This window comes from Ambystoma mexicanum, chromosome 11, assembly GCF_040938575.1.
Source record: "Ambystoma mexicanum isolate Mex_15411 chromosome 11, UKY_AmexF1_1, whole genome shotgun sequence".
Taxonomy (NCBI): domain Eukaryota; kingdom Metazoa; phylum Chordata; class Amphibia; order Caudata; family Ambystomatidae; genus Ambystoma; species Ambystoma mexicanum.
This window is the reverse complement of record NC_090934.1, coordinates 91,350,282-91,365,407: the sequence shown is the minus strand read 5'-3', so window position 1 is coordinate 91,365,407 and position 15,126 is coordinate 91,350,282. Positions and strand designations below refer to the sequence as shown.

At 50.7% G+C, this 15,126-nt stretch overlaps 1 protein-coding gene across 3 annotated transcripts in view; it reads right to left on the bottom strand.

Moving 5' to 3' along the window:
• LOC138503099 (protein argonaute-1) overlaps nucleotides 1–15,126 on the bottom strand; it is a 582,484-nt gene that overhangs the window by 352,457 nt on the left and 214,901 nt on the right. For all 3 annotated transcript variants that reach the window (XM_069622604.1, XM_069622605.1, XM_069622606.1), the window contains exon 12: nucleotides 1,524–1,708. In XM_069622604.1, coding sequence (XP_069478705.1) covers nucleotides 1,524–1,708 — 185 coding nt within the window. The remainder of the gene's footprint in view (nucleotides 1–1,523; nucleotides 1,709–15,126) is intronic.

Sequence of the window (15,126 nt, the reverse complement as noted above, 5' to 3'; positions counted from 1 at the left end):
AGAGTTGTGTGTAGTGGTCCCAGAGGGTATTGCATACAAACTTTGACTAACAAAGACGGAGATCCTTCTTGTCAGCACACACAACTCACTCAGCAAACTTAACCCAGCTTACAAATCATTACATATTGAAGGCAATACCATCCCTGTCTCCAAATCTGTTAAGACACTAGGGGTACACCTTGTCACTTACTAGGCAGATGCATCGTCAGCAGCACACACCTCCAAGCTGATTAATGCATACAGACCATTTCCTTTCTGCCTACATGACCCTAGACTGCACACTTATCGGCACTAGATAGGGACTACTGTAACGCCTTATTTTCACAGGATCCCCTTCAGAGATCATTAAGAAACAACCGATCATCCAAAACAATGCCTTAAGAGCCGTGTTAAACATCCCTTCGCAAGATCACATTGCAGTTGCTAGAAAGAGTATGCAACGTCTCCAAATTCGAGAAATAATTATCTTCAAAACCCTGGCCATTACACACAAATGGCAGTCGAATAATGCCTCCAGATAACTCTCCCAAAAAATACAAAAGCTTAATCAGCTAGACCTACCCGCTCAGTCTACTCCCACCAACATATCCGAGCTTTAGGCGGAAGAGATCCACAGGTCTGAGCTTCCCGGTTATCGCCTCCAGGAGTTGGAACTCTCTATCACTAAATTCAGAACCTTCCTACTGGTCGGTCAGGAAACATCTCAAGACTCCCCCACCCCCCGAGCCCCCCCAAGAGTGCGGCTTGACCTAAGTACACTAAAGCCATGGACTAAATTTGCAATGCTTGACTTCATGATGGACGGAAATGTGATTATGCTTGATTATGTTGTAACCAGCGCCTTGATGCCTCTGGGTTTAGTGCGCTTAATAAATGCAAAAATAAATAAAGCAGCTTTAGAAGTGTAGAAAAAACAGAATTCAACTCGGTACATACATGAGCCACGCACTGGCTGCCATTCACTCAATAAATGAAAAGCCTTTTTTACTGTTCTGAGAACCTTACAAGGCAAGGCCTCTACTTTTCATATTAACAGAAGGCAAATGTATAACCCTATAGACATCAAAAGATCCAGCAGTTCTGGGGAACTTGACCGGTAGGAAGATCTTTCTCAGTTCTACCACTCACTCATTGGTATGCCTTGCCCTTGAAGTTGCCAGTAGGCAAGGAGTTTCTATATTTTAGAAGACAAAGCTGCTTTCTATGTGTGATGCATACACAGTTGCTACTTTGATTTCTGTGGCCAGCAGCTAAGTTCTCAGCGCCATGAAACCTTTGGGGATACATGCAATTTTATAAATGTACTAAATAAAAACCTAAATGATGGCAAAGATTAATTTCCTCCTTTAGTATCGGATATTTCACTGCGACTTGTTTTTGGGAAACACCTCATGGTAGTCAATGCAACAGTCTCCAAAGACAAGAGCTATAGAAAAAAGTATTTCACTCGAAAAGGCTCGGAATCCTCAGAGGAGGATCCTGCTTGCTCAATCAAAGAACCAGCTCTATGGCCGTACACTTACCATACACTGGCGTCTTCCCCGGCAGGATGACTATGATGAGTTGCAGACCAGAATATGTGTTCTTGAGGTGTCGGAACATTGGCTCCACACTGTCCGCACCCTGAGCATATTTACAGAAGCAGGGCTGGCCCTGGATTGGCATTCCGGCATCCTTTGAGATCTTACGCAGTTGGTCTGTGAAATTCCTGTCAAAAAATTAAGGTTCTAGTTATTTCCTTCAGATGAGACCTCCAAACGCCTCCAAGTTGCAATGAGACAGAGAATAGGCTTCCCTTAACAGTGAGAAGCCTGTCAGTAAGGAAGAAGAGGAAACGTTAGCAGTTACTCCTAGGAAAGGAAATTGGCTAAGCTCACTAATATCTTTCAAATTGGCATGGAGGACAGTGGACATTCTTAAATCGGACTATGAAGGGTGTAAAATTAGAGTATTTAATTAGTTTGCACGTGTTAGGAAAGATTTTTCTTTTTGCACATCTTTTCCATGGACATTGATGAACTCCCAGCTATTTGCTATGGCTTGAATCCCATATGGACTTTTGGAGGCCACTAAAGCCACTTCCCTTACTTCTCTGGCACCACTCATATCTTGGGTGCACTGGACAGCCTATCTGGCTACCAGTGCCAAGGGGACCTTGTCCCCTGTGCAAGAATCCTGCATTTGTTTTGTATATTCTGTTTTTAAAAAAATCTTTTGGATATCAGTTTACTGAAAATGTTTTAAAACTGTAAAATGATTGATGGTTTGATCTAATTTTTATGTTTCGTCCACTTGTTTTTATATGTACTTTATGGTTTTCACACTGAATAAAGTATTGAATGAGTATTTGTTTTACCGTAGCACTAATCACCTTGCAATGAAGTGCTGGAGGAGTACTTTGTATCCCTTCATCTTTTTCTGTGTTAACATTTTTGATACCTTTTTGTGCCCAGAACAAGCTGGTGGTAACAGATCAAATTCTTCTGTTTATTTTGGTGCACGTATATATATATATATATTTTCTTTTACAGCAGAATGCTATTTTAAGTACCATATACTCAAAATGGCAGTGCCATGTGGTTTACGCTTGTCCTTTGGCCATTTTGTTCTTTGACTTTCTTCTTGTCTTCTGAAGTCAGGAAATGCGATGTAATGCATTCATTCTGCAGGATCCAGATTGGATTCCTGGACAAAGTGGCGGTGATGCGCGACCTGGACAGATATGGGCAATGGGACGGTCTTTTCCCAATCCACATTCCAGCCAGGTGATATTCACTGCTGGGCAGATGTGAGGTTTGAGGTTGTCCATGACGGGACACCCTTTACCTGTTTGAATGGTGCAGATCCTTGCCATTCATGGTCTGGGTGAACTCCCAGACCGAATTTTGGTTAAAAGTAGAAGTCCTGCAGTTGTACCTGAAATCGACTACCAGAGCTAAGATCCCCATGAAGAGAAGCCTGTGCTGAGGACTGCGACGACTTCAGCCGAGGTCAGAAAAACATTGCCAAAGCCCAGTCACTATGACTCCTTGCCTCTCTTCCTGCGATCCTAGACGACCCTTGTCAAAGTTTCAACCCTTCGACTAGTGGGACCTACTATTCTGAACCCCTGCAAGAGAAGCCTGCTGCCAGAAGCTATTTGAAATACCCTGGGATCCTTGTGTGGAGGGTGTCCAGCCACTGGAAATGTATCTACACCAGTCACCGTCCTGAGCTGGTGCTTGGGACTCTGCATATCAAGGACTCGTGGCTGAAGACATTCCCTCATGCTGCTACTGACCTGCAGTGTGAAGAGGGGCCATCCTGCAACCACTATACATATGTCTTGCCTACTGCCCCGATTGGGTTGAACCTCACTGCAGCACATCGGAGCAATGTCCTGTGTGTCTCCTCACATCATGGGGCATGTTGGAAGAACCTGGGTCATCCTGCTGCAAGAACTTCAGAAGCATCGCATCCGAGCGTGGAACGACCGCCTAACCAAAACCAATCCAGGCGCAGACTTCAGCCACTGCACCGGAAGGGAGCTGGAGGAGCCATTCTTGGACCCCAAACTAGAGCAAGTTCACTACGGCTCACGTCACAAACTGAGTATCAGGGACATACAAATACATCAGTAAAAGAGAAGCTTTAGGGGGAAAATATACCCGTAGATTTTCCGAATGTGTTTGAATACATGAGAGAAACCTGGCAGGGGAGAATACCAGGTATTCTGCAAGTCTGGGACATGCACCCTAAATTGCATTAAGGAAGTGTATAAAAAAGAATCCCAAGTATAACCCATGCCCTTGGGATTGCACAATGAATGATCTGTTTCATTAAATCCTGGCAGGATAGTATACCAGGCAAAACCGAGTGGGTTAATAAACCTAAGAAGGGAATTGCGGAGAAAACTGCAGTCGGCGGCAGTCCCCCTTGAGTCTGCTTTCCCTGGCTGCTGTTTTGTGTGTGGGAGAACCCACTTGAACTCTTTTCAAAAACTCCCTCGACCGCGGAGGGAATTGCAGAGAAAATTGCAGTCGGCGGCAGTCTGCGGCGGCTGTGGTGCTGAGAGCGGGGCTGATGGCAGCCCGTGGCGGGGAAGCAACCCAGGCCAGCGTCCTCCATGTAAGTCCACCTCTGGAGAAAGGCCGGCAGTTAAGGAGTGCGAAAAAGCACATGGACAAATCTATGCCCTACGGCCCTTCTGAAGAAACCGCAGCGGGTCAAACGCTAAAGTGGGTCGAAGCAGACAGACGGCGCTCCCCCACCCCACGCACATTCACCCTAATGCGACTACTCTGCAGCCTGTTGATAACTCGGGAGCGCATCTCGGAGGAGAGGCCCTGCTGGAGGACACAGGTAAGGAGTGGAGGAAGGGAGGATTGTTTGGTGGGGGGGAGGGGGGGAGGGGAGGAGTTGGAGCAGGACGGCAGAGCATCCCTCCCTCTTCATCCACCTGTGGGCGCCCCTGACGTAGGTGGAGAAAATAAAACCGAGAATGCCTCATTGGGGGGCAAAGGGACCACCTCGACGCCGCCGAGTACGTCTTGTTTGCCTCCCCAAAATCAAATAAAAGTCCACATTCAGCAGCACCCCTGCACGCCATCACTCGGGGAGGCCCGGTTTTGACTATTCCGGACCAGTCAAGCCCCATTAAAGACCTGCCTATTTTTGCAGCAACACCCTCAATTTGCTCAAACAGTCCCAAGGGCCTCTCTATTGAAAAAGTAAACCAAAATCGACCAAAAACAAGCTACAGCTCTTTGAACCAGCGTCTGTTATAAATAACGACTGCTCCTGCCCGAAGAAAGCGCTGTGCCCACCTACGCCAAAAATCTGGCAAAAAAGTGCTGCATAGCCTGCGCTTAAACATCTCAAATGCACCTACAAGCCCTAGAAGAGATCAACCGAAAGGTGCAATGAAAATTGTTGCTGCAAGTTCGCCAGTAAAAAGAAATGTTGCCAAATTCCGCAAACGGAAAGACACAGCACCAGAAGAACTTTCGGACGTAGAAATCCTGACAGCGGTTGCTGATCAGGCCGCCCCCCAAACAGGACTGTCGGATCAACACTGCACAGGGGGGGAGCCAACGACGAATGCAGAGGGGGTCAACATGCCCCGGATTCCCCCTTCGCCTCTTGTCAGTTGGCACTTTGGATCACCTAGAACACCCGACCCCCCCACCCCCTGGCAGCTGCCGCTAAATCCAACTTTGCGGCCCTTACTCAAGGGAGGGCAGGCGGCCCCCAGAGATTTACGACTGAAAACTGTTTGCGCGAACACTTTGGATCCCAAGGCAGTTCTTCCTTTTGCTGCTACTTTACCCTCATCTGCACCCGATCCCATTGGCTTGCTGTCATCATGGGCAATGAGCCGCCCGGACATGGTGATTCCCCCCCCCCCTTGGAAACGGGGACCCACGCACTCGGTAAGCGGGTGTGGGGGGGCCAATACATAGCAAACCCAGGCTCAAAGTCGCCCACGGTAGACGTACTGTCTGCCGCAGTCTCTAGTGCACCGCAGCAAATAGGTGTACATTTGCCAGACCAGGCTGTATTACCAGCAGGTTTTAGACCCACCTCTTCTTCAGATCAATCGAGAGGCTCTCGCACTCAGCACAGCCCTTTGAGAAATCGACGGCTAAGTGAACTACCGGCAAACACCCCTAAAGATTCTCCGGGGAAAAAGCCGAACTTGATGTCCATCATGTCCACAGTATCGATTGCCCTTGCCCCTTTTTGCAAATTGTATGAATCTATTAATGACACCCTAAAAGATCACACATCAATTACAGCAATGATGAACAGCCGGCTGATTTTCCTTGAAGGGTATATTAACGCTTTGAACAATCGAGCAGAAAAGGAAGAGGAGGATCGCTGTGATTCAGTTAGAAAACTTTCTCATCTTCAGCAAGCCAGTGCTGACACTTGTTCAGCAGCAAGTCCATCAAAAACTGCTGAAATTAGTTCTCAGACCCCCTTGACATGGACGACCAACAAAAGCGAGATTCCTCTGGAACAGAGGACAGACCTGGTTAAGACAAATACTCCTACAAACAAGAAAAGAAAACCTCTGGGCCAGAGCACAAATGGCTCGATAAACAACGAGGTGATTGTGATCCAGTCCGGCAGGAATGACCAAATCAGAATCGACCCCATAGAAAAGGCTGCCCCCTCCTCAAAAAAAGACTTCTTTAATCGGGTTCTGCGCAAACCGAACAACCTGAAAGTCTGCTCACAACCTTTGCTTCAAGCAACAGTACCTTTAAGCAGTGAGGGGGGACCCTCTATATGGCTTCCGACTCACGCCCCAGCAGTAACTGCCCCAAGCGAGGGGCCATCTAAGATCAAGCCTACAAACGCAGATACCATCTCTTGCGCTTCTTCCCCTAAAGAAGTGGCGGCTCTTGGTACTGACGAGGACCTAATGAACCTAAGTGTCTATTCGGTTTCCGAAACGCCAGAAGTCGCCCTCGCATCAAAACCCATTGAAGAAACCGACACCCAATTCTTAACTCTTGAAAATCGCTGCAAGAAACTGATTGCGAACCCAACCTGGGGCCTAGACACAAGAAGCGCTCCATGTGTTCAAAAATGTTCCATCGATAAATCCAACACCGAACGCAAGCCGTCATTAGACACAAACCAAAACAAACGGGATGAAGCGAAAAGACTTTCTCTGTCCCCAGCATGGCAATCTGCAAAGAAGAGCAGGAGACAAACAAATGAACAAGTTACTTTCTTACCTGGTAACGTTCTTTCGATGGGATGGTCCGACGACGTATTCCATATCTATGACATGTAATTACCACAGCTGTGCTGCTTCGGAAACTTTTCCGGCGTCTGCGTCCTGCGTCGATGACGTCGATGCGCCGCCGTCGAGGACCTCCTCCGACGTCCGACGTCATCCGATGTGATAAGTAGGACGCACGACGCCCGTAGCCTCAGTTGTAGTTTTTTCCCCCAGAACGTGTGACCTAAGTCAACTGCCAGTCAGACACAAAGCCTTGCGGAACGTAAGCTGCAATCGCAAAAGAAATTCTGCAGCGGGGAAGGCAGGGAGGGAGCGATATGGAATACGTCGTCGGACCATCCCATCGAAAGAACGTTACCAGGTAAGAAAGTAACTTGTTCTTCGAGGGGATTGGGTCCTCCGACGTATTCCATATCTATGACAGACTCCCAAAGCAGTACCAAAACAAGGAGGAGGGAAAGAATTTAGAATAAAATTTAGAATAGCCAATCAAATAGCAGAGCAAAGGACCGCCTTGCCAAATGCCAGATCCTGCCCTCGGATGGAATCGAGGGAATAATGCCGTACAAATGTGTGTACTGAAGCCCAGGTGGCTGCATCGCAGATGTTGCGAATAGGAACACCCCTCTGCAGGGCAGTAGATGCAGCCACACCCCTGGTAGAATGGGCCCGCAAGCCCACCGGTGGGTCCTTACCCGCCAAGCTGTAACACTCCGAGATGGCCAAAATAATCCAGCGGGACAAAGTCTGTTTCGTCACAGCTTGCCCCAAACGCTTTCCAGCGTAACCAATAAAGAGCTGATCGTCCACTCTGACCCGGGACATGCGAGAAACATAAAAGCTTAAAGCTCTCCTAGGATCAAGCCTATGGAGCCTCTCCTCTTCCTTACCAGGATGCGGAGGAGGATAGAAAGCCGGAAGAACAACCTTCTGGGCCAAATGAAATTCCGACACTACCTTCGGAAGAAAAGAAGGACGAACACGAAGGACAACCCTGTCCTTGTGAAATACAGTGAAAGGTGGCTTAACTGAAAGTGCCTGTAACTCACTCACTCTGCGAGCGGAAGTAACCGCAACTAAAAACACAGTTTTCAAAGTTAACAGCCTCAAAGGGCAAGAATGTAAAGGCTCAAACGGAGCACCCATAAGGAACCGAAGTACAAGGTTTAAATCCCAACCGGGCACCAGGAAAGGAGCCGGAGGGAACACATTAGTGAGCCCTTTGAGAAACTGTGAAATTAAAGGGATTTTAAAGTAAGAACATTCTTCAGATGAGCGCTTAAAGATAGACAGCGCCGCCAGGTAACCTTTAATAGTACCCACTTGCAAGCCCCTGTGGGCCAAAGAAAGCAAAAAGGACAGAACCATGGGGATGTCGCAAGCAAAAGGATCCACATTCTGAACCCTGCACCAGTCGCAGAACTTACGCCAACGGCAACGGTACAGAGACTTTGTTGCCGGCCTACGGGCCGAAAGCAACACCTCCATCACGTCTTCAGGGAGGTCCCAATCCCGATACCTCAACCTTTCAGAAGCCAAGCGTGAAGGTTGAGGGACCTGACCTCTGGATGGAGAACCTGACCCCCCTCCCGTGAGAGCAGATCGTCTCGGTAGGGAAGACGACGTGGAGGGCAGATGGACAAGTCTAGAAGGTCCGGGTACCACGTCCTCCGAGCCCACGCCGGAGCAATGAGGATCATCCGGGAACCGAACTTCCGTAACCTCCGCAGCACTTGCGGGATGACGGGGACTGGAGGAAACGCGTACAGCAGCGGGAATGACCACTCCACCACGAACGCGTCTCCTAAGGCTCCTTTTGGAGGAAATTCCCGCGAGCAAAACCTTTCGCACTTCCGGTTGACACTGGAGGCGAAGAGATCCACTTGAGGGGTCCCCCAAAGGCCGAAGATCTCCAGGAGAATCTCCTGAGCCAACTCCCACTCGTGAGAGATCGCGCTCTGCCTGCTCAGAGCGTCCGCCGTCACGTTTTCCACTCCGGCCAGATGAACTGCTGAGATCGAAACTTCCTGCTGAATGGCCCAGAACTCGAGCTGCATTGCCTCCCTGCACAGAGGAAGTGACCCTGCCCCCCCCTTTTTGTTGAGGTAGTGCATGGCCACCGTGTTGTCCGTCAGGATCAGGACATTCTTTCCTCGCACAGTCGGCAGAAAAGCCTTCAGGGCTAGCCTGACGGCCCTCAGCTCCAACAGATTGATATGGAGTCTGGACTCCGACGGAGACCAACGACCGCTGACTGTCAGCCCGTTGGCATGAGCCCCCCATCCCGTGAGGGATGCATCCGTCACGATCGTCACCTCCGGCCAGGGTAGCCAAAATGGAGCCCCCCTCATCAAGTTGCCGTCGACGGCCCACCACAGAAGGTCCCGGGCGACCGAGGGCGGCACCTGAATCGGGTCCGACATCCTGCCGGAGGACTGCGACCATTGCGTCTTGAGTGCCCACTGCAAAGATCTCATCCGCAGGCGAGCCTCTGGCACCAGAAGAATGCAGGATGCCATGAGGCCGAGCAACCTCAAGAACTCGAACGCTGGGAGCGTCTTGGCATGCTGAAACTTGTGCACCCTCTGCTGAATGTGAAGAGCCCTCACCTGGGGAGGAAAACACTGCCCCAGGGAAGTGTCGAGCACTGCTCCGATGTACTGGAGCCGCTGTGTTGGCGTCAAATGGGACTTCTTTAAATTGAGGGAGAAGCCCAGCCTGTGAAGGGAGTGGCAGGTGACGGATAGATGATCCAGGACTTGCTCGGGAGAGCTCCCCCTGATCAACCAATCGTCCAGGTAGGGGTAGACGTGAATCCCCCCTTGCCTGAGATGCGCTGCCACCACCACCATGAGCTTGGTGAAAACCCTCGGGGCGGAGGTCAATCCGAACGGCAGGACCCGAAACTGAAAGTGCGAGTCGCCAACCGCGAACCTCAGGTACTTCCTGTGCTTGGGATGGATCGGCACATGGAAGTAAGCATCCTTGAGGTCGAGTGACACCAACCAGTCCTGAAGCTGAAGGGCCTGGAGGACTTGAGAGAGAGTGACCATCTTGAACTTGTCCTTCCTGAGGAGTTTGTTCAAACCGCGCAAGTCCATGATGGGTCTCAATCCTCCGTCTTTCTTGGAAATCAAAAAATAAGGGGAGTACCATCCCTTGTGCCTCTCCGCTACAGGCACCAGTTCTATGGCGCCTTTCTCCAGCAGGGCTTGAATTTCCTGCGCAAGGAGCGGATCCGGACTCTGTAAAGAGAGGTTCCCCGGTGGATTGTCGCGAGGCCTGTGCCGGAAAGGAAGACAGTAGCCGTGGGTTATGATCTCCAGAACCCACACATCTGAAGTAATGGCTTGCCACTCTACAAGATGCTGCGCCAGCCTTCCCCCAACCGGCGAACCATGGGACATGGCCTCATGACTGAGTAGGAGCGGCTGCGGCGTTACCTGAGGGCAAAGAGGCAACTGCCCGAGCGGCCTTGGCACCACGGGTACCCTGTCGTCCACCTCTGGTACCCCTGCGTTGGCCTCTTTGACTGCCAGTTCCTCTCGCTTTACTGAAGGACGAGTAATAGCGAAAGGAACCACCCCTCCACTGCTGTCCCCTAGGACGAAAAGGCGGAGGCTGGCGAACTGCAGCGCCCAACGACTTCGCTGCAGCTTTGGAGGTCTGCAACCTCTCAAGGCTCTCGTCAGCCTTGCTGCCAAAAAGGTGCTCACCATCAAAGGGCATGTTGAGGAGCCGGGACTGCACATCAGGAGCAAACCCCGACTTCCGCAACCACGCAAACCTGCGTATCACGGTGCTCGCCGCCATGGACCTACTGACGCATTCAGCTAAGTCCAAACCCGACTGAACGGACTCACACATGGCATCCTTACCATCCTGGACCATAGCAAGGAAGCCATCCCGTTCGTCCCCTTCGGGAATATGTTCAGCCGCTAACGCAACACAGTTCCACAGAGTGTGCGTGAAACGTGACAAGGCACAAATGGAGTTGGCCGCCTGAAGCGCCATACCACCAGAAGAAAACACTTTCTTCGCCCAGCCATCAAAACGTTTGTCGTCCCTATCAGGAGGGATGGTAGGGTACGAGGCCTGCTTTGCCGGGGCCGTGGCCGCCTGCACCACCAAACTCTCCGGAGTGGGGTGCCTGGTCAAGTAGCAGGGGTCGCTACTGGCTGGACGGTATTTTCGCGACATGGATCTGCCCACTGCCGGGAGACTCTCCGGAGCAGTCCAAGCCGCCGCCACCCTTCTCTGTAAAGCCATATGGAACGGCAGTACCGGGTCAGTTGGGGGACCAACATCAAGGATGTCCGTCAGATCATCCTGCACAAACTCCCCTGGGGGAGCAGACCATCCCAGATACTCAGAAACCCTAGCCATAAGGCGCCTGTAGGAGGAATCGGCATGGGAACCAGGCTCAGGTCTACAAAATTCCACCTCCGGAGAGGTGTCCAGTCCACTGGCATCATGCAGCGACTGTCTCAAATCGGCAAACTGACAGTGGCCCGAGACAAGATCATCCGGCACCAGACTAGGCACCAGGCCATCAGAATCCTCATCCGCCTCTGAAATATAATCCAGCTGGCGAAAAGAAGGCACCCGAGAGTGCTTGCTCTTAACCAGAGCCTTCCTAGGGGGTTCACCCGGTACACGGGGCACCTCCGACACGAAAGGCGTCGATGGCGTCGAGCGAATCGGCGCTGACGTCGAGAAAACCGGCAACGGCGCCGAGAGGATCGGCGACGACGTCGAGGAAATCGGCGTCGACGTCAGCTGCAGCGCCTCCAGTATCGGCGGCGTCGACACATCCCTCGAGGCCGGAGCCCCGAGCGTGTCCCTCGACGACCGGATCGTCGACGGCGTCGACGACTTCCGCGAAGCCGAAGCCTCGAGAAAGCCTGTCGACGCCCTCGACGCCACCGACGTCGATGTCTTCCTCGAAGACTTCACAGGTACACACGGTCTCGAGCGCGTCGAGGACCGGGACCTGGAACGGGTACGTCGAGAACGAGCCTCCTTGTCCGAACGGGACCTCTCCCGTGACTCGTGCCGACCACTCTTGCGAGCGGTGTCTCTCGAACTCTCACGGCCGACCCCACGCGGGGGCGCGGACGGCTGAGTACCCTGCGACTCAAGAATCGCCAACATCTTCTTCCCGAAGGAAGCCCATTCCTCCGGCGTCGCACGGCTGGTGGGATAACCGACGTGCCGGGCAGAGTCCTCGGAAGAGGACCTGGAAGGCGACCGGTGACGGCGCTTCCGAGAATGCCTCGAAGAGGCTGAGGAGTGGCGAGACCGACTCCTAGAAGAAGACCGACGAGACTTCCGACGATGACGCGGAGAGTCACCCCTCGAATCATCCGTCGAAAGCCCCGCCGACTTCGACTTCCGGGGCTTGGACACCCGACCTACCGACAATTTCTTCTTACGTTCGAGTAAGGCCTTGGACGTGAGCGACTGGCAGTCGATACAGTCATCCGTGTTGTGGGCCTCCCCGAGGCACCAGAGGCAGGCGTCGTGCGAGTCAGTCACCGACATCTTGGACCCACACTCCCCGCACTTCTTGAAGCCCGGACGCGGGGTTGCAGACGAAGTGGAAGACATCGTCGAAGGAATCACAAACGAACAGGTTCGAAGAACCAGAAAGAACAGAACTCCAAAGAGTCGAGGCTAGAACCGAGAAACACGAAGCAACACGTTCGCGGAAAAAACGGAACTGAGGCTACGGGCGTCGTGCGTCCTACTTATCACATCGGATGACGTCGGACGTCGGAGGAGGTCCTCGACGGCGGCGCATCGACGTCATCGACGCAGGACGCAGACGCCGGAAAAGTTTCCGAAGCAGCACAGCTGTGGTAATTACATGTCATAGATATGGAATACGTCGGAGGACCCAATCCCCTCGAAAGGGTCTGTTTAGACACTAAAGCGAATACTCCGTTTGAAGATCTCGAAGACCCCTATCTAGAAAAAGACATCCTGCATCAAAATCGTAATTCAAAACCAAGAAACCAGAAATTGCCAATAAGCGCCAAGAAGACTCGTACCTTCAAACTAGAACCAACTTCTCGACAGTAAGAAATATATTATTCTCAACCGTTGATACGTGCTAAATCTTTTCAAATGCATCCCGTCTTTAAGGCGTCTGAGAACCGAAGATATTGCGTTGGTCAAACCGATCCATGAAGGGAAACAAGCATCCGCATATTTGTATATTTCCTCTACTTCAGTAAAAAACACAATCTCGGATGCCACTGAAAACTTTCTAAAATTGGGGTTCGATCTCCTTGAACTGACCGTAAAGGGTCTATCTCCGACCAAAAACCAGCGTGAATGCGTCCAGACCGTAAGGTCCAAAGGTTCAGTGGACCATGTTTTTGACACCCCAGCGCTCTCATCACGGACAACAAAGGATCATCTCCCAAAAGATAACCAACGCAAAGAACCCAGGGCAAATGCCCTGGAAGTACAGAGCCGAAGTGTACACCAGAGTTCTGGTATTTCCAAACAAATTCATTTTGAGACATCAAGAACGACCTTGGACAACTCAGCTTACAAAGACCTCTTGGCCGCAGGTCGGTTCCCCAAAGGGCCATTAGACCTCATTCAGCGAACGATTTCACAAGTTCCGAAGCAAAGTGCAATGTCTCCTTCCTCTAAAACAAAGCAGACTCCTCTTGCCCAACTCTGGTCCTGGATTCCGAAGGCCCTAACATTGAACAGGAAACAATAGCAACCCGCCAGTCTTCTTACGAACACTGCAACTGAAAGATCTAAGTCGTCAAATAAAGAGCTGGCCCTGGGGTCCTGGAACACAAGGGGCTTCCTACATTTAACCAAAGAAGGCGATATAAACCTGGGTCAATTCGACGTTCTTTGCATCCAGGAATCCTGGATGACGGATAAACCAACCATGGACGGATATACCATAGCTTTTGCCCCTGCAAGTAAAGGGGAATTGGGACGCCCCTCATCTGGCCTCCTAACAGCGATCCGTTCAGGCAGTGGGCTACATCTTTTACAAACCGTACTATCATCTACGCATTTGCTTGTCACACTTCTTCAATGGGAACATCTTATAGACTCGAAAACAAGGCCCCTGATATCATTGCTAGGTGTCATAAATGCTTATTGTAACCCTGTGAACATCGATGACAAAAACTTTCTTCTGATGGTGGAAAAAGCTACCGACACAATGCTGGTAGACCATCCAGCAGTAAACAATTATATGTGGGGATCTAAACGCGACCTGCCGCCCACGGGAAACAAAAGTGTTCAGCAAACGTTTGCGAGACACAGAGAAGCCAGAGGTAAAAAATGGAACATCCTAATGTCATCAAGAGCTTTCGTGAACGCAGGAGACCTACTCCCAAGATTAAACCAGCTTTCTTCCTGGTCGAGAGGAGGTTCTTCAGCGGACATCGACCACATTTTTGTGACCAGGCATCTAGCGACGCAAGTCGTTTCCTTCGAGGTAATTGCCTCAAACGTGAGCGACCACAACCTGCTGTCGCTAAAGTGGAAATCACTTAACACCGAAAAATCTGCAATGCTGTGCCAAGTTGAGTGCAATCAACAAAGAAATCATCTAAAACTCTCTGCCAGATCGGTGGCGATCATTACATCACAATATCAAAGCATAACGAAACAACAATCAACGAAGGACACTCCCACAGCTCCTGACTACCAGCCTCTGTTGGTCCCATTCACATCCCAAACAGCAAAACCCAAACCTATGTCTGGTCCTCGCAGCCATGCATATTGCAAGATCCTGGTAGATAAGCGTCGCGACTTAAGGAAACTGAAGCGGCTAGCTAACACCCAGCCTACACAAGAAAACCTAGACCAATTGCGCAAGGGACAAATTGCCTACACATCCTGGGTTATGCACCATCGTCAAACGCTCTATCAACAGGACTCAGAACTGATGTTGCAGAAAATGACCCTTCAGAATTCCCGGGACTTTGTTGAGATCTACCGTTACACCAGGGGAAGAAAGCTCGGCCAATAATATTGGAGAAGAAACTTGGATGAATTTTTTTAAAGAACTCTTCAAACCTCCTTCTGCTACGATCGAAATCGAAGACGATGTCGTAAAGACACCGTGGACTGACCTAAGTAATAAAGAGAACATAATAGAGGTCATACGTGGGCTCAAATCCTCAAGAGCTCCAGGGCCCGACAGGATCACAAATATTGACCTGAAAGATCATCCAGAGGAGCGGTTAGAGCGGATCAGTGCGATCTTCAAGCGATGTGGGGACTCAAAGTCCATCCCACATTCCTGGACTTCTTCCATAGTGGTACCCATATTTAAGAAGGGCAACAAAGAGGATCCTTCCAACTACCGCCCCATAGCACTTCTCGACGTAATTGGAAAAGTG